Here is a 26,840-nt window from a genome sequence, read left to right on the forward strand (position 1 = left end):
GACCCTGGGCAAGTCACTTAGCCCTGATTGCCTCACTAAAAAAAAAAAAAAGAAGAAGAAGAGGGCCCCAGGAGGAACAGTGCATTCATCAAGACCTCACTGTTAGTAAGATCCAGAGGCAGAATTTAACTCAGGCCTTCTGACTCCAAATCCAGGGTCCTTTTCCACTTGGAACAGCTGCCTCTAAGATAAGTGAAAACCAAAGCACCCCTGTGAAGTGCATCAAGGCATCAGGGCCCAATGATAGAAAGGCAAGACAGGACAGAAAGACAGGATGTCACACAGTGCTCTAGAATGCTTTTCACAAAAAGAAAAAAATGTGAATTCCTCTATCAATATGAATGAGACTCCTTCCAAAAAGCATCCATCTCAGAGCCTGCAACTTCAGTGATGTGCACTCGAGCGGCACCATCACCTTTAACAAGAAACGCTACTAAGCTTCCTGATTGTACCAGAAGACACAGGGATGTGGACAAGAACTTGACCTGGGACTACTTGGGTAGGGAGTCCCTCTCCCAACGTCTGAGGCACTGAAGGGTTAAATGACATGCCTGTGTGTGTCAAAGGCAGGGCCTGAACCCAGGTCTTTGACTCCAAGGTCAGCCACTACACTACTACAAGGCCCAGTGAAAATGAAGGTTGAGTATCCTGGGTATCTAATTTTCAGAATCCATTTTTTTGAAGGGACAACACATGTATCACTTACCACTATCAACAGCCTCCACTTCACGGTCAATGGCATCTCTAATCATCAGGGGATGAATGAAGAACTGCGCCCACCTGGGAAAATGAACAATAATTGATTTTGCACACTAACCTTTAAGAAAAGTTTCTTTGGCATAGCTAGGTGGTGCAGTGTATAGAGCACCACCTAGAAGTGAGGAGGACCTAAGCTCAAATCTGGCCTCAGGCACCTACTGCCTGTGTGACCCTGGGCAAGTCATTTAACTGGGACTGCCTCAAAAAAAAAAATAAAAACCGTTTCTTTGCTTATCAGTGTTCACCAATCAGGTGTGACTCTAACATGCCTAGAAAGGGAAACAAGACCTGGCACGGAAACTCCTTGCTCTGCAACTTCCAGCCTTAGAGAACTGCCTGGACAAGGGGAGGGTGAGGGACTTGCCCAGGGCCACACAGCCAGTACTGGGCAGACGCAGGACTGCAGCCCAGGTTTTCCTGACTCCAATGCTACCAAGCAACACTACCTTTCATGTGCTCAGATTGACCTAAATAAGATTTTCGACTCTAACTTTAATCTCAAGACAACAAAATGCTTTTTAACTATTCAAAGCATTAATCTAAGATCAATAACTTGTTACACACTAAGGCAGTTAAACTGCTTAAATCTTAGAGAAAAACAGTTTTCAGATTATAAGAAAATCAAAAAACATATAAGCCAAGCAGTGATATCGTCCTTGCTGAACAAACCCTCATTAATTTTTTATTTCACACTATATTTAAAGACACATATGAGCTCAAGCACCTGCATGCTGGTAGACCTGTTAGACTTTATCCAACTGCTAAAACAGGGAAATTTTCAACTATGCCATACTGCCCCTCAATTAAACCTCATGTTTTTTTTTTAAAGCTATAGGTAAGAATGAGTCAGTTTCATATAAAATCTCCTTTCTATTCTTTTTTATATATGGAAATGTTCATGTTTGCCAAATTCATAATAAAGAAAATTTTAAAAGATATCAATATAAAAAACAGGAATTCAAAATAAGCTCCTTGAAAGAGTCCTCTTCCTTCTCCTCCTAATGAACCCTAGGCTAATCTCTTGCAGTATCTGTACTATGAATGCCACACCTCTGCTGTACTTGTGATGCTACTGATAAGATCACCACAGAACCTTCTATTTCAAGGATCAGGTAACCTACAGATGGTAAGCCTCAACAATGACCTCTCCAGCAACACCATTCTTCTGATAAATTCTAGGGAAGTATTCTGGAGTGAGAAGGTGAGGTCCAGGTAAAAGGGGGGTAATCTTCTTGTCACCTGAAGGCATACTAAGAACAAAAAAAGTCTGCACCATAAATGAATTCAACGATTTCAAACCCAGGAAGAAAGAGCTTCTTAGTGACTTCTGTAAGCAATAGAAGATGACCAGGATTTCATAAGTCACTTGGTCATTCCTGACTTTCCAGCAGAAAGAGCCAGGGGAGTCTCATGCGACCAATCGCCATCCGTTCAGAGGGGCTGACTATCTTACTTGAATACTGAAAGAGAAGCATTTCTTCCCTGTATGCTGTTTTATATACCTTAATTGTGTCAAACTTATATCAATGCACTAAACTGCATTTGCATCTCCCATCAAAAAAATAAAAAACCTTTTCTAAGTGCAAAACACACTCAAAGATAAACACCCCTTGTCAGAGAATCACAAAAATGGAGTGTTGAAAAGAGTCTCAGGCAGCATCTAGTGCAACTCACAGGAGAATCCTCAGATAGACAATCATCCAGCATTGGGCTGACAGAGGCAGGAGGGAGAATCCAACAACCCAAGGCAAGCCATCCCATTCCTTTTTGCTTAGGAATCTTTAGTGAGACAATCTGCTTTTATAACAAATGAGGCTGTTTCTATTACTTTGCTCTCTTCCTGTCCCAAAGGGATTCAGTAAATGATCCTGCGGTAATTCAACAGATTCATAGTACAACCCCTTGCAACCCTTACATGAATGAATGAGATAATGGACATTTTTATAAAATGCCAGCTCTCAAAAGGTGATGTCTCAGCTCCGGTGAGTGTCTGCATGTGCCTTCTGCCTTCACATGCAGCAGCTCCTCCTGCTGGTCTGAATTCATTACCTATCGAGCGCCTCCTTGAAGTATTTCCTCTGGACATCAAACTGGAAGACTGTGCGTTCACAGTCTGTTGAGGCATTGTCACTGCCCCCATGCTTCTTCAGGAAAGCATCGAACCCATTCTCATCCGGATATTTCAGGCTGCCCATGAAAACCACTAGGAAAAGAAACAAAACTTGATTTTCAGAGGATGCCACCAAGAGTACTAACTTAAGACAAGAAGTCAAGAGATCCAAAGTAAGATAATTTTCAGCTAAAAAAAGGTTTACACAAAGCACACATGTCCCTTTCACCTCTAATAACTTGTGCATCTAGAGGGCAAATCAAAGTTGTCTTCCATGTATTCCAAACTCTCAGGACCCAAATGTTCATGACAGTCTTTGTAAATTAAATACTTGATACTTTTCCTTACTTGGCATTTTTCTACCAAACCAATAGTAAATCTGAATTTAAAGTGAATTTATAAAATCTTTATTTTTCTTAAACTGGACTTGTGATCTCATCACACTAAGTAACTCTCAGTTGAAAAACTTTCTCTATCAACGCAAATCAGGAGCTTCTCTGCAATTTGCAATTTAAGAGAGTTGCCTAACACTAGACATTTAAAAACTAGACTTTGGCATCTTAGAACAAAATATCTTACTGTGCTCCAAAAAGTGTGCCAGCCCAGGGAGGTCATCTGGATCAGCAAAACTTCCGACTCCAACACAAAGCGCAGCTGCAGACTAGAGTGAGAAGGACACGTGCCAATAGTGAGTTGTCTTTAGAAAGTACCAGCAGCACCTCATCTTAAGGACACATTTGCAAGTGGCCTTTCCAACAAAAGGCCACAGTTCTTTCCCTCAGTATCAGGAGGAGCAGCAAAGTGAAACTCACCAGAATTGTGTCAGTTTCACCCTGCTGCTCCTCCTCTTGACTTTCTGGCAATGTCTGAACAGGTGCCGACCTATGGAAAGAAGCAGAAACAGACAGAAAAGGAAAGAAGGCGGACTGGCCAGCCCACCCAATGGCCGTTTAGTGTCAGCACCAGAGCTCCTGTTCTCTCTTAGAGACCTGAGCTGAATGCAAAGGCAGCATTCTTAGTTCCATGGAGACCTCTAAGGAATTACAGGTTCATTTATCCTCCCACAGCCCAAGGAAAAAGGGGGCCCTTTCAAGGAGGCAGTCATGAAATTTTTTTTCCTTTTTAAGCAAAAAGAGGGAAATTTTTTAAAATTGGAAATAACTAGGTCAATGAGAAAACAAATGGCTTTATTTGAAGCTTAGCTTGTTAAATAAAAAGTGTCTTCCCCATTTGAAGGAAGCTTATGAATTCATCACTTATTGTTTTTGTCTTTATATAGAATGTTTTACATGTCACCATTTCTCCCAACATTTCAGGGAATTCAGGAAATAAATGAGAAATTAAAATGGCTGCTAGACATTCCAAATGGGTTCAGAACTCTTTCTTTTCTACCAACAGTAAGTCACTGTGTTATGCTTCTATATCAACTTAGGATACAGGTAAAGAGATGGGAAAAGAATGTTAAAAATACAATCTCCAAAGCCAGAAAATGAAATTGTTGAGGCAGCATGCCCAGGATTTTATAAAGGAACACATCTAGTTGAACCCATCTTTCCTCTGGTTACTCATTAAATGGGATGATTATCTTGTAAAGATAGCTTTCAAAAACAAGAAAAACCCTAAGGAATTGCTAGTATGTTGCAAAAAAGCAAAGGGGCTACGTGTAGAAAAACCACACAGATTCACTCGATACCAAAAGGGGCATTTTGCAAACTTTAGCTCATGACATAACTTGCCTAATGACACTGGAGACATCCTCTTACATGACACATCTTCAAGTCAAAGCCTGACCCGTTCTGTTCAAATAAAATGATTGCCTTCTCTGTGTTCTGCCCCAACTACCCCACAAAGCATTCTTGTCCTGATCATTAGGAGTGAAGGAACTTCTGAAAAAGGTGTTCTAAACCACAGGCTATTAGACAGCTCTGAGCTAAGCATATATAGGCTCCTGAATGTTGAGAATTTTGTTTGAGAATTTCTAGCCAGACTGGATTAATGAAGCCTTAAGTCACACATACAACACTTAAATTTCAATCCTGTTTATATAATAGAAATTCACAGCTGGAGAAGAAATCTCCCTTCCAGAAGGTATAGAGGTAAAGGGAAGATGGGTTCACAAAACTAACGAACTTGACAATCACAATCATATGCAAAATATTCCAAAAAGCAGCAAAATTATTTTCTTCCCATTTCCTTACTGGTTAATGTTTATATTGAGCTTCACTAATACTCACAACGTTAAGTCAGATTTAACACGTCAGGTGCTCAAGTCTCTAAACAAACTACAAATCCCCCACCACATTCTCAAGTCATTTTTCTCCCACGAAGTCATCAACCTGTTTTCTAGGTCAGGCCTTGGTTCCTTTTGCTGCTGCTATAGCCTCCTCGACTTTCTCACAGTCTGGCTAGCACCCCCACCATCCTACTGCTTCCAAATCAAAATCCACTTCCAAACGACTCTGCTTTCAAGTCTTACCATGCCCCTTTTAGTGACCATCCAGAAGAAGAGTGATCACTGCCTGGATGAGGAAAGTGAGGAAGAGGCCATGAAGAAGGAAAACATTAAGAAGAAAATAAAGGAGAAAAGGAAGGCAGAAGAAAAAAAAAAGTATCATAAGATTAGTGATTCAGAACTGAAAGGGACCATCATTTCAGAAATGAGAGAACTGAGGCCCAGAAATGTTTAGTGACTCATCCAGGTCATACAGGTAAGGCAGGTTTTGAATCCAGGTCCTTTGACTCTAAAATGGAGCTAGCTTTTCCACTGCACTAAACTGCTTCCCAAAGTAAAAACAAAGATGAGCCAGCCTTTTTCTACTGGTCATTTCTAGAGAAACGAATCAGAAATGCAGATCTCTCACTAAAGCAGACAGAGAAAGTAAAAAAAAAAAATGTTAATGGTCTGGCTAGGTCTTTTGATGTGTACGTGAAGATATTTTTTACAAAGTACTCAAGGGCTAACGAAATGCAGATGATGCTAGGTCAGTTTTCAAATGCTCATACTGAATGTCAAGAAAAACCAAGGAACAAATCAAATCCCTCACAATCTTCAAATGGCCCTTGATTTCAAAGCCCCAACTCCATTCCTGTCATCTCAAAGCACTGCACATCTAGGACAAGTCAAGGAAAAGAGAGGGAAAGCGAAGGGCAGATTATCCTCCATCAACCCTCCTGCCCCCTCGGGGGAGTAGCAGTGCCCATCGTCTACTTTCTCCCACAGTCCAAGCAGCAGTAGGCTCCTCCACTAGTCCAAGCTCAACAACAACCAACACTGATTAAGCACCTACTGGGTACAGAGCATCATGCCAGCAAAAATACGACGCTGAGACAAGTCCCGGTCCGAGCGTCCCACCAGCTGAGCCTACCTAAGAGAACAGTCTGATACACAAGACTGCACAATAAGCATGTCAGAGAGGTACATTCCATCTGAAAAGACTGTTAGCAACTGGGGAATCAGAGAAGGCTTCCTGAAGGAGGTCAGGCTGGACATTCAAGGACCCACCCAAATCAAAAGGACAGGAAGGTGTGCATCTGATGGAGGCAGGAAAGCATAGTGACTGCTGGAGACTAGGGGATGAAGGCTGCCCAGTCTGGCAGGAACACAGGGGGAAAGGAATCATAGAAGGTAAGTTGGGAAAGTCAGGTGGAAGCATGTTGTAGCTGTGCAGGGTCCAACATGGCAGACAGAGGGACAGGAGGAATTTGAACATGACTCCAAAAGCAAAAGAGAATCACTGAAGACACTGTAACAGGATCCGTGCGTAAGAAGGACTGTCCTGATAACTTGTAAAGGATGGACTGGAGGGAGGAGAGAAGAGCCAAGAAGCCAGTTAAGAGACCGTTGTGACTGTTCAGGAAGACAGGCGGCAACGAAGTCCTGCACTAGGTTGGGGGCAGTAGGAACAGATTAGAGAGATGTTGTCCACCCTCTAAAAAACTAGGAATTTAAGCCAAACCGTTAACTGAAATCTAGAATGCACCATTCTAGAACGAACCCCACGTCAAATGCTTATATTAAAAATTTTTTAAACAGAAAAAACACACACAACATTTTCTAAAATTTAGCCATTCAATTTAAAGCATTTATCAGCCAAGACAACTATGCTGGGCACTGTGAGAGAAATAAATATGAAAGAGAAATTCAACCAGTTGCCACACACTGGGCAGACAAACCAGTCTAGGTGAAGCAGCAAGATATTCCTTGCCAGGCAAATCAAACCACCAAACTGACTACCATCTGTCCTCAGGGCATGGTAGGGACAGCCTAAGCTGCTGACCTCAAGAGCCATGGCAGGAACACGGCCTCCAGCCCAGGACCCTCAGCCATCATCGTGGAAAGCAACATCTGTAGGAAGGCAGCCTGGAAACTGCTTCTGCAAGGGGGATAGCCACAGCTACCAAATACCCAGAAAGGAAACAAAAATGAGAGGTTTTTTAAAGTTACACTGGAGAAACGAAGACAGTCAAAGGAGCAACATGGCTATTGATTGAGGGAATCAGCATAATGATAACTGACAACGGAGAGAAGGAAGAGTTGCTCAAAGGTGATTTTGCTTGTTTTGCCTTTTCTGCCATGTAAAAGTGATCTGTAAATTTGACAGGACAGAAAAAAAAGCTGATACAAAGTGGACAGGAGGAACACCTACCTGTCCTCTCTGAGTTCAAGTCACAAGGCCCAACCAAACAACATGCTCAGGTACTAAAAGAATCAGCAAATGAGACTGCTGAATCAGAATCACTGTCCATGGTCTTTGAAAGATCATAAAGACCTGGACAAGTACAAAATGGGGAGGGTATGACATGTCTACCTAAAAAGCTAATACAATCTCAAGCTTCGTTAAGAAACACACAGTGGGGACAGCTAGGTGGTGCAGTGCATAGAGCTCCGGCCTTGGAGTCAGGAAGACCTGAATTCAAATCCGGCCTCACACTTACTAGCTGTGTGACCCTGAGCAAGTCACTTAACCCCGAATGCCTTGTCAAAAAGCAAAAAGAGACAAAAACAAAAACAAAAAACACACAGTGTTCAGTACAAGGGAGATGATGAGATCCCATCACTAGTACTGTATCCAATTCTGGGCACCACACTTTAGCAAGGCAAAGAGTGGCCAGGTGTTCCACCAAGATGGTGCAGGGTCTCAAGTGCATGTCATAAAAGGACTCCTTAACTTGAAGAACTAGCAATTATTGTGGAGAAGAGACTTGTGGGGTGGTGGGGAGAGGAGCAAGACTGGGATAGCTGAAGAGTTATCAAAGGGTGGAGGGAATAGGCCTGTTCTACTTGGCTTCAGAAAGCAAATGAGGATCAGCAGGTAGGAGCTGCAAAGAAGCAAATCTAGGCTGGAAGTCAGGACAAATCCCTAATCACCAGCACCCTCCAAAAGCATAACGGACTCCCCCTCACTGGAGGTCTTGGAGCAAAGGTTAAGCAACCACTTGTTCTAGCAGAGGCTCTTCTTCAGGAACTGGTCAGACCACACATACGTGGCGTCTGAGTTCTCTTCCAACTCAATGATTATCCGACCACGTTCTTTCTCAAATCCCTCCAGCTTTCAAGCATTCTAATTCTAACCAAACAACAGCCTGTTTCTCTCCTCTTCCTCCAATTTTTCTTCTCTGATCATTCCACTCTTTATCTATGGCACTACTAATCTCACTTCTTACAAAACCCTTTAGAAAAAAACCTTTTTTATTTTTATGATGATTGATGTGGCAATCATCAAGTGTTAAGAGTCAAAGAGGGCCTCCAGGTTTATCTAACACAATTTCTAAAAGGAACTTTCTTCTAATCACAGGAACTTATTTGATATGTAACTATTATACAAAGCAATATGACTTATCTCACCTATTAGCTAACAAGCTCCCTGAGGTCAGGCACAAGCTTTTACATATCTTTATCATCTGCCACAGGGCATCACATATACTAAAGCTCTACACAGAAGTTGAATATATGTTGCAAAATAATCTAATTCCTTTTTTTCAAGTCATATTTTTTAAACCATTTCTCCAAAGGACAGAGGAAGACAACATAGCTGCTCAGAGCCAAAAAGGAATCATGCTTCTCTCCCTGCAAAAAGGGAGAAATGTTCCAGAAGAAACAGGAGTTGCTCTATGAGACAAATAGCTCAGCAGAAGAAACCATTTACTTCGAAAGACAAATCTAAAACAAGTTAAGCTACAGCAGTTATATAACAGTTAGTAACAAAGTAATATCCACATGATATTTAAAGACTAAGAGTTTTCTTATCAACTAAGAAGGCCAAAGTAATAGAAGGAACAAAAGAAACTAAAATAGCAAAATGTTCAGTTAAGTGACCGGGTACATCCATTTATTTATTCACCGGAACCTCACAACAGTCTTATGAAGGAGATGCACAGGTAGCAGTATTCTCATTCAATCAATAAGGAAACCAAAGCTTAGCAAAGCAAATGATAGTTGGAAGCAGAGTCAGGACTAAAATGACTATCTTCTGACTGTAGTTCTGTGATTTCTTCCTTCATAACAAACTGACTCCCCATAAAATTAAATCCCTAACAGAGCTCTGAAGTAACCAGCTGTGTTCTGGAAATTAAGTAGCAGGAGCTACATCAGAGGAAACAGTACTGACTCGGAAATTGTATTCAAAACCACTCATCTGCGTTAATAGGCGTAACCATTACATTTATGCTCAAAGGTAAACTTCACTGACATACAACTGCCATTAAGGGATGCTCTCCCTCCTTCCCCCCAAGCATTCAAAAAGCACCAAAGACTTGGCTCACACCTGCTTTTCTGTAGTTTTCTTCTTTCCTTCTGCCCTCTCATCTAATTCTTCCAATTCATTATCTTCAGTGTCAAGATCATCATCATCATCATCATGTTCATCTTCATCATCAAAGTCATCTTCATCATCATCTTCTATTTCAGCTCCTGAATCTTCATCATCATCATCATCATCGTCGTCTTCTTCCTCTTCCTCCTCATCTGTTGCCTCCCCAGACTTACTTTCCGCATTACTTAGGTCTGAAATCAAAAGGGCCTGCAAACCATTCCGTAATTTGATGTACCTGCAAAAGTCATAAGACATTTTGAAACAAAGGTTTATTAAATGCATAGCAACTAAACATTGAGCTGAACAAAATGAATTCCAAAGCGCAGGCATTTTACAAGAATGGTATTTTCCAGTTTCTAGGTTTTTTAGCTGTATTTTTGCTACTACACAAAATTTGAATATTAAGAGTTAGAAGAGACTTCAGAAACCATCAAGTCCTACCCCCTCATGTTACAGATGAGGAAAGTGAGACTTGCCCAGGGTCACACAACCGGTAAATGCCTCAGGCAGGATCTGAATTCAGGTGTTCTTGACTCCAATCTTCTAGCCACCATGCCACTTAACTTACCTACTACCCTTCAGAAGCAATCCCTAAGTGGCATATAAAAGTCCCTTAACACATAAAATGACTGCACAGTGACCTATGTAAAGCAAAATACTCTATGTTAACCCTATTTCTGAATCAATTCCCATTTCCATAGATTCCAACACTAGTATTGCAGCGCCCCCCCCCATCACCACATTGTTTTAATGGTAGCACTGAGGCCTATACCTTAAATTCTAGAAGGAGTTCAGTCTAGGTTAGGTGACTGTTTCAAGCTGCTGCCCCTCCTTCAAACACCACTAATGTTGCCAGCATAATAAAATCATATTTACTCATTTAGTACTACCAGCATAAGGAAAGCAGTAGGCTATATATTACCTTAGGGCAGCTAGGTGGCCCCTCGGTGCATATACTAGGTCTGGAGTCAGAAAGACTCATGTTCATGAATTCAAATCTGGCCTCAGACACTTACTACCTGCTGTGTGACCCTAAGCAAGTCACTTGACCCTGTCTGCCTCAGTTCCTCATCTGTAAAATGTGCTAGAAAAGGAAATGGCATACCACTCCAGCATCTTTACCAAGAAAACCCCAAATGAACTCATGAAGAGTTGCACAGGACTGAACAGCTACAACAGTACACGTCAGCTTCCCGTTGATGGTCTATAAGAGTAAAATATACCAATAATATTGTCATTGTAGCTGCTGCCCACATTAATCTACATGAATTCCAATGCCTAAATCAACTGAATTTGATTCTCCAGGCTGATGTATCATATAGGGTACAGAGAAGGAGAATAATGGAAGACAAAAGCGGAAAGGTCAGAATCACGTGTTAGAGCGCCGTGCTAAGGAGTTTGGATCTAACCTGAAAAACAGCACAGACCGATGAATGGGTTCAAAATATGTCACATGATGAAAAGCTGAAAGAAGTGCAGACAGTCTGCAAAAGAAAGGCCTATTATAGGAAGTCTTCAGATAAATGAGAAATTTTCATGAGGAAGAGGCACTAGATTCATTCTATTTAACTCCAAAGAGAAAAATCAATCAATCAAGGAACATTTTATTAAGAGCCTGTGCTAAGTCCTGTGGAGGGCACAGAAAGAGGCAACAGACAGTCCCTGCCCTCAAGGATCTTACAATCTAATAGGGGAGACAAGACACAAAAAATAGACACAAAGCAAGCTATATACAGGATAAATAGCGATCAGAAGAGGGAAGGTCAGGGTTTAGGAGAGCCCAGGACAAAGGCCTGGAATACACTCATGGTCAGGAGGTATTACAAAGATAATGGTCCAGCAAAGGACCCTTAGGGAGGAGCAGAACCAAAACAAAAACAAAAACAAAACAAAACAAAAAAAACCAGTATCTTGAAAACCAAAAAGGGGAAAGCAGTCAACAACATCAAATGCTACAGATAAGTTGAGAAGGCTAAAGACTGAGAAAATCTCATTAGATTTGACAATTAGGAGATCATTGGTAACTTTGAAGACAGCAGTTTCAGTTGAGTGATGAGACTGGAATACAGACTTCAGAGAGCTCAAAAGACAGAGCACTGGAGGCAATGAATTTAGATGGTTTTTTCTAGAAGTCTAAGAAAGAAAAGAGACATATAGGATGATAACTAACAGGGATGATAGTATCTAATGAGGTTTGTTTTTGTTTTTGAAAGGATGAGGGAGACCTGGGCATGTTAGGAAAAGAGGGAAGGTACCAGAAGACAGAGAAGCAAAGGTAGAAGATCAGAAAGGGTGGGATAAATAGTGGGGGCAATTTGTTGAAAAAGTCAAGAAGGAATGGGATTCTAAAGATACATGTAATTGAGTTGGCCTTGTTAAGAAGGACCAATATCATAGAACAAGGTTGTTACAATTAAAGCAACGCAAAAATGAAATACTCTCCTGGTATAATGAGTATCTTATTAATAGAACTGTCAAAGCAGACGCTGACAACCAGTAGAAGTTAAACTATCAGCTCTAAGGTATCTTCTACCCTCTAATGTTCTATGGTCCTCTGTATCAGGTAGTCATTGCAGGTTTCTGAAAATGGCAGTGCTGTGCAGGATGGGTTAGACAGAGACTAAAGGAAGAGAAAACAATTAGGAGGCTAAGTTTGGCCAAGAAGTAATAATGAGGCAGCTAGGTGGCACAAATATACGGGAGTCAACAAAACCCGAGTTCAAATCCAGCCTCAGATACTTACTAGCTGTATAAACTTGGGCATGTCACTTAACTATTTGCCTGAGTTCCTCATCTATAAAATGAGCCGGAGAAGGAAATGCCAAACCACTCCAGTATCTTTGCCAAGAAAACCCCAAATAGGGCTACCAAGAGTCAGATACAACCAAACAACAAAAATGTTAGATGACGATGATGATGATGATTATTATTGGAATGAATCAAACTTGGACTCAAAGCAGAGTTGAAAAAATGACCCTCCCTCCCTTCAACACACAGATGGGGAATTCTGAGTATGGATTTGGCTTTGATGAAATTTTTTTGCTTTTGCTTTATTATAAGGGAAAGCTTGGAGGTAGGCATATCTGGAAATGTCTACTATGAAAACAAAAGGCATCAATAAACCTTAAAAAAATAAAATAAAAAGGCCAGAATCAAGATTCATTGGAAAGGAAGAGTCAGTAGTAGCTGGTGATTGTTTGGTAGGGCTAACAGGGAGAGAAGAGGGTTTGGGGAATAGGCAGGTAAAAGCAGTAGCAAGGTCAGAACAAGGAGGAGTCAGGAAAAATTCTAGAAATAATTAGAATATGAAACTGACAGTGCTGGAAGACAACTTCAGTTTCAGACATGTTAAATTTAAGATACTTGCAGGAGATCCAGGTAGAAATGTCCACAGGTTATTGCAAATGTATGACTAGAGAACTTGGACAGAAATGAGACGGAGATAGAAATTTGTGCATTATCTACAGAAAGATGGCTAGATTACCCAATATAAAGAGAGAAGTAAAGAAGCAGAACTTCAGGGAACACTTACTTTTAGAAAATGGAAAGGGAAAGAAAAGCCAAGAAGGAAACTGAAAAGTGATCATAGAAGAAAAAGAAAGTATATAAGGGAAAATTTTCAGGAAGAGATGGTCAGTGTCAAAGATCAGGTATGAAAGATAATAAGGATAAAAGGCCACTGAATTTGGGAATTAGGGGGTTACTAGGTGTTACTAGGAAGTCACTCCTACCAGATCTAGTGACTCTGGATAATAGAATGCTTATTGAAATCCTAGCCCAATAACTCATCATCTCACACGTAGGCCACTCTAGATTCTCAAAAGCTGTATCAGTGTTTACGAGCTGTAACAGATCCTACTCAGCCAAGAACGAGCCCCACAAGTGACTACATCTTTCATAGGAAGACTGGCTGACTAATCTTTTCAGCCACAGTAACTCATGAAATCATCAAATGCACAGAGGAGGCACAGCCTGCATGGTTGAAGGGAGTACCCAGAACGATTAAATCAAGGATCTTTTGGTGCACTAACTTATTACATGTCATATTCTACAGAATATTCATGCCAGCATAAAGTAAACAATTCACTAAAACCTGGGTTTATTTTATTTTATGTGTTTAGATTTCTGTACTGAATAACTAGAAGTGATATAATCAAACTTTCCAATGAGTTTTCTAAAACACGTGTGAGAAGAGCATGACTGATAATTAGTAACAAGAAATTTGTTTCAAGACTAAACTAGAGGGGCAACTTGGTTGGATAGAGCACCAGCCCTGGGGTCAGGAGGACCTGAGTTCAAATCCAACCCCAGACACACAACACTCACTAGCTGTGTGACTCTGGGCAAGTCACTTAACCTGTTGCCTCACCAAAAAAAAAAAGAGTAAACTTGGCACCAAAAAGGGGGAGGAACATGGTAATGAGCTTTACAATGCAGGCAGAAAATCATCAAACAAGATATCCAAAGAAATATCCCTATTACCTATTAACAACAACAAAAAATGCAAGCAGAAATAAACCTTCACATTCTAATCCACTTCTCATTGTTGTGGGAAGATTGATCATTAAGAATGCTACTAACAGGTGTAATAGTTGACATTATTTAGCACCTTCTGGTTTGCAAAGCACTTTTTATTATGTCATTTTATCCTGAAAACCACCCTAGAAAGTAGGTGCCCTAATTTAAAAATAAGAAAACTGAAGCTAAGAAAGGTTAAAAGTGACTGAGGCAGAATTCGAACTCAGGTCTTCCAGGCTGCAAGTTCGGCACTCTATCCACTATGCCTCACTATCTCACACCCTCCCCTCCCCCTCCAAACTGTTGCCAAGATCTATCAACTCCCCCTTGAGCATCTCTCCAATACGCCCCCTTCTCTCCTCTGATGCCGCCACCCTTCGTCGCCTCACACCTGGCTTACTGCAACAGCCTGCTAGTGGCTACAATACCTGCATTCAGCCACTAAAGTGATTTTCCCAAAGCACAGGTCCAATCACGCTGCTCCCCTACTCGATGAACCCCAGTGGCTCCTTATCCTCTCCTGGATCAAATACAAAATCCTCAGATTTGGCATTCAAAGCCCACCATGGCCTAGGCCCCTCCCACCTTCCTGGCCTTCTTCCGCCTCACTCCCCTTTGATGCAGCGCCACTGGCCTCCTTGCTGTGCCATGAACAAGAAACTCCATCTCTTGGCTTTGGGCACTCTCTCCAGCTGTCCTCCGTGGTGGGAATGCTCTCCCTTCTCATCTCTACCTGGCTTCCTGTAAGTCCCAACTAAAATCTCCCCTTCCACAAGAAGCCTCTCCCAACCCCTCTTCATTCTAGTGCCTTCCCTCTTGTCATGATCTCCTTTTCATCCTGTACAGAGCTTGTCGTTACATATTTGTTTGATTGCTGCTCATTCAATTGTGAGCCCCTTTCAGGCAGGGACCGGCTTTTGCCTCTTTTTGTATGCCCGGCGCTCAGCACGGTATCTGGCATGTAACAGGTCCTTAATGTTTACTGACTGCCTGACTGACTCCGTGGGTGAAATATAACTTACGAGCTAAAAGTCAGCAACTATCTCTCTGAGCCTCAATTTCCTCATCTGAAAATAGGGATAATGCCATTATAACTATTACCTACCTCACAAGGCTGATGTGGGGAAAACTGTTTATGTTGTTATATAAATGTGCACTACTATTGATATCAAACTGCTTAACAGTCTTTAATAACAATCCGTAATAAGAAGGGGTATTCTGATATCTCATGACAGCACGGACAGGACCTTGATTTTCTAAGACTTCCAGCACAGAACAAGCTCTGACCACTCCTACCCAGATAGAATTTCTGAAAGGACAGGTCTACTAGACAAGGTTTCTGTTCTCTCAAGCCCAGTCTAGCTAAGTTCAAAGAAGTCTGGTACCCAGTTTGTTTGCAATTTTTTAAAAAGCCACATCACTGATCAGTCATCAATAAATACCTACTTAATATGGGTAAGGAACTAAGAACACAAAGACAAAAATGAAACAATCCCTACCCTCAAAGGGCTTATTATGCTCTATCAGGGAAAACAACATGTAATATACAGAATATATTCAAAATAAATTCAAAGTCATTTTGGAAGGAAAGCATCTAGCAGCTGGGAAGGGTCAGGAAAGGTTTCACATGGAGGAGACATGCCTGAGCTGAGTCTTGAAGGAAGGTACTCTAAGACATGGAGGTGAAGAAACTGCTCTGCCCTGGACAAGAATCAAGGAGGCTCGTGATGGAAAATGCTGTCCACATCCAAAGAAGAACTATGGAATGTGAATGCAGATCAAAGCATACTGTTGGCTATTTTTTTCTCTTCTGTTGTGTTTTGTTTCCTCTTTCTGGTAGTTCCTCCTATTAGTTCTAATTCTTACTTACAACATCACTAATCTGAAAATATGTTTAATAAGAATATCTATATATCTATCTAGAGAGAGAGTGCGAGCGAGCCTATATGAGATTGTGCGCTGTCTTGGGGAAGGTGGTGGGAAGGCAGGGGGAGAAAAATTCTGAACTCAAAAGCATATGGAAGTGGTTGTTGATAAATCAAAATCAATTAATAAAAAGAAAAAAGGATCAAGGAGACTAAGCTGAAGCACAGGGGCAGCCAGCAGCAAGTCCAAGAGATAGGTCATAAAGGCGTCATCCATGAGGAACAGCAGAATAATCAAAATCACTCCTCAAATTTAATGTCTAATTTAGAATCCAAATAAACCATGAGGATACCATTCTCTCAAGCAACTCAGATTTCTGATCTACTGATCTGGTATGCACTTAGTAGAGTGTTATTTAGTAGAAGCATTTTAGTAGGGATCTTTTTCCAACTCTGCTAGACTTGTGATTTAATTTCATCATAGTTTAATACCTGCCTCAACTGAATGTTTTAAAGCTAAGAAAACTTTCAGCATACCAGCTAGGATTCTCAAATAAAAAAGTACGGCATAAGAACTGATAACTAGAGTCCAGGAAAACATTGTGTATCTGATAGAAACACAAATCAGTTGGCTCTATGATGGCTATTCCTCTGACAACAAGGCAGGACTCATCAGGGAACAGTAAAAAAAAAAAAGTGCAGTGTGGTAATGGCACACCAAAGACATGAAGGCCCAGGTGTTCTCATTTTCCATGTTAATGCGAAAAGGAAAAATCCCTATGCTTCTGTTCAGGATCTCCCACAGCATCTGTTAAGCAAGCTTCTTAGAGATATGGCCCCTTCCCTACAGCTGCACATTCCTACTGAAAATGAATCTCACAAAGAAAAGCAAAGGCTTCAAAGTGTTCTAGTAACTATTCTGTGACCAAGGAAAACGGCCCTAACCCTGGCTAGTCCACTGGTAAAGGTGTACTGTTGGTCAATGGCAGAACCAGGTCAGAGGATAAGGGTATCACTAATCAATTTACTCAAGGGTCCAGAATTTTATCTGTGTAGGGAGTTTCCCCTATTGCTGGACATCAGAACCACCTACATCAAAGTACATGGTTTAGTTATGACCAAACAATCTAGAGATGGCATCCTTCTGAGCTCAGTCATCCCATGCCATGGAAACACATCTTAGTAATTTAGTAAAGGAATCTACCAATAGTATTGGAAAAAACATGTCTTAACAAGCAGCAACGTATAATTTCCAACTCCTGGAGGTCAATTTAGCTCTGATCCAATCCCAAAGATGTTTGCACAAAGTAGGGAAGGAATGGGATCTACTCAGAATCCTATTTGCGCTGAAGGCCCTGCAAAAGGTCAGTTTGGCCCCAGGGCCCATTACAGAGCTGACAGGAGATCAAGAGTCACCTCTGACCTTCTTTAATAATTACTTTTCCAACATGCCTGACACCTGTTAGGGCCCGATGTTTTAGCTTTGTCCTTCTCCCAGAGCTAAAAGAGCAGAAGTTTGCCACTGGCACAAGCATTAGGTTCCCATGTTATTCTGGGCCTGTAACACAGCACAGGTGTTAATTTTCATATTTGGAAGACATGGAAAGGATATCAACATTTAGGCCTATTTAAAAGAAAATTGTTAATGTCATGTAATAAAGGCAGTGGGGAAAATGTGACAACAGGGAAAAAACAAGTCAACTGGATTGTAAAATTAGGACTACCCTAAATCAGGCCGTCCCCATCACATGCCTAAGGCTGTAATTGTCTCCTAACTGGTCCTCCCTGCCTCACATCTCTCTCCTCCTCCAATTTATCCTGCTGTTCATTTTAACCAGATCTACCTTCAGCTAGGTGGTACACTGGGTAGAGTTCTGGGCTTGGAATCAGGAAGACTCATACCCCTGAGTTCAAATCCAGCCTCAGACACTTCCTAGCTGTATAACCCTGGGCAACTCACTTCACCCTGTTTGTCTCAGTTTCTTCACCTGTAAAAAGAGCCGGAGAAGGAAATGGCAAAATCATTCCAGTATCTTTGCCAAGAAAACCTCAAATGGGGTCACGGAGAGCCAGATATCAACAACCTTCATGAACTATTATTTTCATCATGCCACCTCCCCACGCAAGATGTACAATGGCTACTCATTGTTTTCGAAGTCAGATCCAAAACTCTCATCCCAGTAACTCCTGAGATGCTCTAATCTGAGTCCACTGTATCCAACCATCTCCCAACAAACAAGCACTAATCTCCCAACCCACCATGCCCTACACATTCACTCAAGCTCTCACTAATGCCTAAAGTGCCCTCTGCCCTCCTTTCTACCTCTCCAAACCCTCCTTACTCTTCCAATGACAAATAAAGTCCTAATTCTGACAAAAAGCCTTCCTGGGCTCCTCCCATAGTGCTCTCGGCTTCTCTCTCCCAAGTGATCTTACACTAAGTGCTGCATTAACGCATTCTGGCACTGGATTCATGGGCCCAAGCCTGATCTCTTTGCTAAGATTAAGCTCCTTGTGAGAAGTTACTGCATCTAATATCGATAGTATTCAATTACTTATTCATTAATTCAGCAAGTGTTTACTGAACACCTACTAAAAGTCTGGCATACTTATTCTGGGGGGAATGCAAAGTAAGCAGGAGACACAGTGACAGTCCTCATTGAGGTTACAATCTAAATGGGAAGATGAAATATAATCAGGTAAAATATTTAAATACAGAAAGATGCATCTAATCAATTGACCAAATGTTAGTGAAGAGCTGGTCAGGCAACACATAAGTACAGTGAATTAAGTCACCAAACCCAGATGAACTACAGCCTTTACCAGGAATTATAGCTGGCATTTAGTAAGCATCTGCTAGCTAGCCAGGTGTTTATTGACATTATTTTACTTAACCTCCCAATTACCCTGTGATTTAGTTATGGTAGGTTTTTATTATCCATCTTTTTCAAATGAGGAAACCGAAGACAGGGAAGTAATGTAACCTGTGCCCGGTGAAAAGTCAAAGGTAGAATTCAAACCAAGGTCCTTCTCACTCCAAGTCCAGCAGTTCACCAACTAACTATACCAGGTCTTCCCACCCTTTCTCAGGACCTGGGCTCCTTGCCTTCAGTTAACCTTCCCAGATTGCCTCCTTCTTCAATATGAAAGGAAACACCCTAGAGTTTAAAGAGACTAATTTCAATAGGACAATATAGTTATTCAGCAAACATTTCCTATATTCCTTTGACAAATATTTGGTAACTCCTGGTACTTAACATAGCCCAGGTTGGGAACTGCTGTACTTGCCATAGATCACATGGTTCAGTCAAACTGAGGCTCTCTGCCTCCAAATCCAGGACTCTTTCCACTACAGCACAGTGCCCCCTTCCCCTTACCCCCCCATCCTACTTCTCTCCAAAGGGCCTACTTAACACAGTGCTGAGCACATAGTTGACACTATTTTCCAAAGGAGGGCTTCGTCCTTCATCTGCTACAACTTTGTTGCCTTAAAAAATAGAATTCTAAAGAGTATCAATTCTGTGCTCAAGTACCAAGTTATCCTAAAAGCTTACAGCTGTACAAAATGGACAGATAAGCAGACAGAAGGGCCAAGGATATGTACTGCTGATTCACTGGCTTGTCTGTCATGGATTCAAATTCCATCTTCATCAAGATTTTCTGGCTGATACACAGCATCTAACTCTTCTACGGGATTTTTAAAGCAGCGGCCAGTGCCAACTGATAGGTGGACGCCAAATCGGGGAGATTTCAAAACTTCAGCAGAAGACGCTGGGGTTCCTTCCAACTTGAAGGCACGCGGGAGGAGGGAGCAAGGCCATTCTTTTACATCTCCTTAATTGACTCTGTATCCCACTCACAACTGGGGCTTTTCCAAACCGTTTTTTCATTCCTCCCCACCCCGATGCTGTCAGCTGAAAACCTTGCCTTCCATTTCACTGAAAACAAAATTGAGGATAATCACCAAGAGCCTCCTATTCTCTCATCATCATCTCACATCATCCTTCTGCCACTATCTCCTCCTTAAGCTTTGTTTTCACATAAAGAAATAATCCTTGGGGGCAGCTAGGTGGCACAGTGGATAGAGCTTCCGCCATGGAGTCAGGAGGACCTGAGTTCAAATCCAGCCTTAGACACATAACACTCACTAGCTGTGTGACCCTGGGCAAGTCACTTAACCCCATTTGCCTCATCAAAAAAAAAAGAAAAAGAAATAATCCTTCTCTTTGCCAAGGCCAACCCCTCTGCAGGCACCAGTAATCCCATTTCATCCCATTTTCTCCAGTTAACTACTCCCTCTAACATTCCCACTGACTCATTTATATTCAGTTTCCCATATCTATTTGCTGCTTCACTATCGCCTATAAACATGCCCATGTTTCCCTCATCCTCAAAAAAATCTTCACTTGATCCATCCATCCCTGCTCTCTCCCCATACTCTTGTGCCTTGTGTGGCTCAACTCTCCTCAAGAAGGCCATTTACAATGGATGCCTCCACTTTCTTTCCTCTCACTGTTCTTAACTCTATGTAGTCTGACTTCTGACTTCACTATTCCACAGAACGTGATCTCTCCAAAGTTACTAACAATCTTTTAACTGCCAAATCGCCAGACCTTTTCTCAGTCCTCGTCTTTCTTGACCCCTCTGCAGCCTTTGGCGCGGTCCATCACCTTCTTCTCCTTGATACTCTCTTTCCTCCAGATCTTTGGGACGTGACTCTCTTCTAATTTTCTTTCTGTCTGACCTTTCCTTCACTGGATCTCGATCCAGGTCACACTCACTAACTGTGAGTGTTACAATATTCGAGTGTGCCACAGGGCCCGGTGCTGGCATCTCTCCCCTTCTCCCTTTATACTCTCACTTGGTGAAATCTGCTCCCATGGAGTCAATTACCAATGATTCTCAGGTCTTCTTATGCAGTCCCAGTTCCAAGTGCCTACCGAGTATCTCAAACTGGACGTCCTGTAGACATCTTAAACTCACTATGTCCGAAATTGAACTCATCATCTTTTCTCCCTAAGCCTTCAATTCTTCCTAACTCTCTTATTACTGTTGTCAAGGGTATCACCATCCTCCCAGTAGCCCAGACTCAACACACAGGTGTCATTCTGGATTCCTCAATCTCTCTTACCCCACCCCATCCAATCTGTTGCCAAGGCCTGTTAATTTTACCTTTGTAATATATCTCACATTTTGTCCCCTTCTCCCTTCTGACACTGCCGCCACCCTGGTCCACGTTCTCATCACTTCACATATTAACTACTGCAACAGCCTGTTGCCTGACCTCTTGCTATTCCAGACCATCCATCCTTCACTCAGCTGTGAAAGTGATCTTCCTAAGGGGCAGTTAGGTGGCGCAGTGGATAGAGCTCTGGCCTTGGAGTCAGGAGGACCTGAGTTCAAATCTGGTCTCAGACACATAACATCTACTAGCTGTGTGACCCTGGGCAAGTCACTTAACCCTGACCGCCTCACCAAAAAGCAAAAAAAAAAAAAGTGATCTTCCTAAAGTGCCACCATGTAACCCCTCCCCCCATTCAATAAACTCCAGTGGCTTCCTATCACCTCCAGCATCAAAGAGAAAATCCTCTGCTAGGCGTTCAAAACCCTTCATAACCTGCTGCACCCCACCCGGGCCTTCCTTGAAGTCTTTTACACCCTCCTCTGATGTATTCTGTCACCAGTCCTCCTTGCTGTTTCTTGAACAAGACACTCCATCTTCTGATGCCAGACAATTTCACTGACTGTTCCGCAGGTCTGGAATTCTCTCCTCTGTCGCCTCCGCCTCCCAGGTTTCCTTCAAGTCCCAGCTAAACTCTCGCCTTCTACAGGAAGCCTTTCTTGATCCCCCCTTACTTGCGCCGCCTTCCTTCTGTTGATTTGTTTGCATGTGGTCTCCTCCATCAGACTGTCAGCTCCTTAGGGGCAGAGACCGTTTTTTGCCTTTCTCTGTAGCCACGGTGCTGAGCGAACTAAGTACTTCACAACTTTATTCACTTCTCACAGCCTACCCCGATTCACACTGTTCCTAATTCCTGAGATGTTCCCTCCTCCTCTTCGTTTGTTGCATTCCTACCCATCCTCTTAAGAGCGACTGAAACGCCATCTTCTCCATGAAGTCTTCCTCAGTTACATTCTGCTTCCTCCTAAGAAACGATCTTGGCGCCTCGGACCTCACAGAACATTACAATATGGGGTGTTGCAGCGCTTCGTGTCGGCTGTCTTAGTCCCCTAATAAACTATGAGCCCCTGAGCCCAGGGACCATTTTGCAGATGCACCAATACCGGCACTGCTGTCCACACAACGGCAATAAGCACATAATAAATACGTGTTGTATTTGTGAAATAAACCAATGCTTTGAATTTGTCTTTCAATTCCTGAAGAGCCCCTGGAGATCATCTTGTTCAACTCATTTATTCTGCGAATGAGAAAACCATTTATGAGGCAACTATCTATGAACCACTTGGCAGGGAAGCAGTATATAACCATGGGTCTGAGGGTCAGGGAGACCTGGGTTCAGATCCTGCTTCTTATGCTGCCCAGCCATGTGAATCTAGGTGAGTCACTCCTCTGTTTCTCCATCTGTAAAATAGAAACGGTAGTTCTACACCTTCATAAGACAGTAAAGATCAAAGATGATAAAATGAACATAAAGCACTCACGAACTCTCAGTGAGTAGTAGTTATTTGTTATGACTCATACCTCCTTCTAGGGAAGAGAAGAAAAGAGGGAGGGAGGGTTTGAATGAAAACACCTTTTAACAGAACCTGAACCCACAGCACGGGTGGCATCCATCCCACCTCTTGGTCAGGGGCAAGAGGCTTCTTCTAGTCCCCTGTCATTCTACCAATAATAATCACCATGTTAGTGATTTCCATTTACAGAGTGCTTTGTAGTTCAAAGCATAACTCTACTGAATATCTCCATTCCACAGAACAGAAGCTCAAAAGTGAAGTGTTTGCAGCCAATCAACAACGGCCACACTAAAGATAGCTGGTAGAGCTTTAAGGTTTGCAACACACTATATACATGCATGATCTCATTCGATCCTCACAACCACCATGAGAGGGTAGGTGCTATCATTATCTCCATTTTACAGATGAGGAAACAGAGGCAGACAGAGGTGAAGTGTGTTGCACCACCCCCCCCACGGCTACTGTCTGGGGCAAGGTTCAAATCAGAGGCCAGCTTCTTGACTCCAAATCCCATGTGCCACCTAGCTGCCTTAATAAATCAAGAAGCATTCAGTACACACTTACTAGGTACCAGCTACTTAACCAGGGAGATAATAATGGCAAAAATGAGATAGTCCCTGTCCTGAAACAGCTTACATGCTATTGGGAAGTCTACAACAACCCCTGATCCTATCTGTTGCTGCACAGGGGATTCCTTCCAGGCATGGCCTGCACTATTTCACTGCCGAACTCTCAAATTCTGTGATTCTGCGACTTGCTCAAGTTGACACCACTCGTATTCATGAACCCAACTGGATCTTCTGACTCTCAAGTCTAACCTTATTTCTTCCCATTGATAAAAGGCAAGGCTTAGTTCCATATCCAAAATGAGGTTTCCTGTGTCTATGGACATCACCAAACATTTATGACACAAACCTTATCCTATTAAAAAAAAGTACAATATATTACAGTGGAACACTGAACTGCAGGAGGCCATGGTTCTAACTTCTACCACTAACTTTCCTAAGTCTTTGGGGCAAATCCCTTCTTTCTGGGGCTCAGTTTCCAGTACCACGAAAGGAGTTAGACAAGATGCTCTCCAATGTCCACTTGTGGCTGCCTCCCGTCTCCACCTGAAAAGCGCACAGACCTCCTCCAGGAAGAGGTCAGAGCAAGGCAAAAAGAGTCAGTCAGACAGAAGACCTGGGGGCCAAATCCTGTCCCTCTTACTAAGTGGGTGACTTCTGGCTAATATCTTCCTCACTAGAGGGACAAGCAGTGGTTACAGGGCTGGGCCTCGAGTCAGGAAGATCTGAGTTCAAATCCAGCCTCAGACACTTACTAGCTGTCACCCTGGGCAAGTCCCTTAAACTCCATCTGCCTCACTTTCCTCAACTGCAAAATGGGGACAATAGCACCTACCTCCCAGAGTACTGTGAGCAACAAATGAGATGTTTTTAAGGCACTCAGTACACTGCCTGGCACGCGGTAGTACTTGATAAACTGCAGAGAGGGAAACTCTCTGCAAAATGAGATGGTTGGACTAGAGGACCTTTAAAGACCTCCCACCCCTGTAGGATAGCCTGCATAATTAAAAAGAGAAGTCACCCCCTGCCCATCTTCCCAGAGGGAAAGCACACGGGTCCAGAAGAGGTTAAGTGGGGGGGGGGGGACTTTCTCAGGCAGCATGGGCTAGCACGAAGAGCAGAGAGTTCCAGGCCTGGAGTTGACCTGGGGTCAAAATCCCACCTCTGCTACTCAATTCTATTCAGCAAGAATTTATTAAGAGGTCTATGACCGCAGTTACCAGCAGTACTATGCCAGGCACTGGGGAAGCAAAATCAGAGGCTACATCTTGCCACGAACTCAACTCGGCCAGCATTCTGTAAGCACCCATACATACCACATATACATACATACATATATATATATATACAAACATATCACGTACACACAGGACCCTGTGGTACGCCTACACAAAGTATATCCATATATATGCACGTGTGTGCAAGCACATACACACACACACACACACACACACACACGACCCTGGACGCAAAGACCAAACTAGAGAGGGATGGACCACTTCAGCTCCCTGCCTTCGGCTCCACTCAGAGGGCACACATCAGACCCGCACGGCGTCCGAGGCAGACGGCTAGGATTATAAGACAGGCTCCAGGCGCGCGTGGACCGTACAGTCAACGACGGACAAGCATTCATTAGGCGCCAACAGGGAGCCAGCGAGGGAACGCCGAGACAATGAATGAGCCGATCCGCGCAGGCTCGAGGCGTGGACGTCCCACCCCGCCGGGGCAGGGAGGAGGGCGTGCGGCTGGACAGCGCCTCCGGCTCCGGGGGCCCGGCCCCTCCCCGCTCCCCCCGCGGCCTCACCGGTACTGCTTGGGGTCGCTGGGAGACTTGACGATGGCAGGATCCCCGACGTTGCTGACCAGAACTCCCCGGCGGCCTCCCCCCTCCTCCTCGGACTCGTCCGTGGCCAGGCGGGCGGCCCGGCCGCTCTCGCCCGCCTCCTGGGCGCCGGACAGCAGGTCGGGGCAGCTGCAGGTGTACTTGGCCTTGTTCCTGCCCGGCATAGTAAGACCCGCGGCGGGACTGGCGCAGGGGCCCGGAGCGGCGGCGGCGGCGGCGAAGGCGGCTCTGTCTCTGGCTCGGGTTCCGGCGGGCCCCGGCCTCCGGCTCCCTCTCCTCAGGGCGCCGGGCAGCGGCGGCGAAGGCGGCCCGGCCTCACGGCACCACGTCCTCCACGCAGCAGCGGCTCTTCTCAGCATCCACGGGGGAGCGCGCCTCAGGCATCCCCCGCCCACAAGGCCCGCCTCCTGCTCCCGCTGCTCCGGTTGGCCCGCGGCGGCTCGGGACACGGAGGACGCGGCGGCGGCGGCGGCGGCGGCGGCCGGAGCTGGTGCTGCCGCCGCTGGACCGACAGGCCGGAACCCCCTCCCCCACTGGCGGGGGAGGGCCGCGGCCAGCCCCGGCCAATCACAGACAAGGACCTGTGTCACGCGCGCCGACTCGTCCAATCACGGCGCAGCTGGTGGGGGGCTCCTGACCGGCCTCCGCGGCCGCAGGCGAGCCCACCCGGGGGGAGGGGCGGGGCCACACAGACCGCCGGGAGAGACGGCGCGTAGGCGGGGCACGAGGTGACTGTGACGTCACCCGCACGGAGGATGTTTGTTGCGGCGCCTCAGTCTCCGGCTCTCCATGCGCGGCCCCGCCCACCGCTCTCTCACACCCAGAGAGACGAGCATCGGGCGGGGCTGATCGGCACCCAACCCAGCTGTCGATTCATTGGCCAAGACTGTCCGCCACTCATAAAGCTTCGCCCCAATCGGCTGAGGACTGGTTCCTCTATTCCGCCCCCTTTTCCAGTGACTCAGCAAAGAGAGGTGGGCTCCGCGGAATCCTCGGAGAGCTTTCCTCGTCCACCGAGGCCGGAAGTTAAGCGTAAGCCGGAAGCAGCTCCTGAGAGTAGCTCAGACGGTCGTTTGGCCCGCCCCCGAGCGTACCCCTTCCTTTCTTGCTTCTTTTGGCGCGAATGCCCACGTGGACTTGGGAGGACGAACTTTCCCGGAAGGTAGGGGGTCTGAGGGTGGGGTGCGGGCGTGGTCAGTCAAAGACTAGGGGGACTGCTGAGAGAAGGGCAAAGGATCCCGCACCGGGCAGGGTCTCAAGTGTCCCCACACAAGCCCTCTCCCGTCTCCATGCCAGGCTGGGCCCCCCCCCCAGCCTGAATGCACCCCCTCCCCACCTCCACCTCTTGGTGTCCCTCACACATGTTCTGTGCACTCGGTATGAGGGCCACGTTGAAGAAGTCCTTCCCGGAGAAGACCTTTAATTTCTGTGGTGACGCCCGAGCACCTCGCCCAGGAGACGCTCACGAAATGCCAGTCCGATGACTGATTGATTGATTGTCTGGAACAGGAGCCGCGATGAGCCAGGAGGCCACTTTGGGGTCCCCGTTAGCACCAGCAGGAGCTCCCCCCACCCCCCACCAGCACCACCCTCTTCGGATAAGGGTCTTCCATTTTATAAAGTCAACAACAGGTTAACAACATTCAGAACAAGAGGTCTGTTTTCTGTGAG

The 26,840-nt window shown here is 44.3% G+C and overlaps 1 protein-coding gene across 3 annotated transcripts in view; it reads right to left on the reverse strand.

The window, feature by feature from the left end:
- The window catches only part of NRDC (nardilysin convertase), a 72,591-nt gene extending 46,894 nt beyond the window's left edge, over positions 1–25,697 (reverse strand). The window contains exons 1-6 of one of the 3 annotated variants that reach the window (XM_020987744.2): positions 25,131–25,697; positions 9,634–9,916; positions 3,682–3,795; positions 3,449–3,530; positions 2,809–2,962; positions 707–780 (exon numbers count right to left, since the gene is read on the reverse strand). In XM_020987744.2, coding sequence (XP_020843403.1) covers positions 707–780; positions 2,809–2,962; positions 3,449–3,530; positions 3,682–3,795; positions 9,634–9,916; positions 25,131–25,528 — 1,105 coding nt within the window. In that variant the 5' untranslated portion in view covers positions 25,529–25,697. Of the gene's footprint in view, positions 1–706; positions 781–2,808; positions 2,963–3,448; positions 3,531–3,681; positions 3,796–9,633; positions 9,917–25,130 lie in introns of those variants that run through there. The other 2 variants (XM_020987745.2, XM_020987746.2) reach the window with 2 other exon arrangements.
- Between the last annotated feature and the right edge of the window lie 1,143 nt (positions 25,698–26,840).

The sequence above is a fragment of the Phascolarctos cinereus genome, unplaced genomic scaffold (genome assembly GCF_003287225.1).
Source record: "Phascolarctos cinereus isolate Bilbo 61053 unplaced genomic scaffold, phaCin_HiC Scaffold_5;HRSCAF=322, whole genome shotgun sequence".
Classification (NCBI taxonomy): domain Eukaryota; kingdom Metazoa; phylum Chordata; class Mammalia; order Diprotodontia; family Phascolarctidae; genus Phascolarctos; species Phascolarctos cinereus.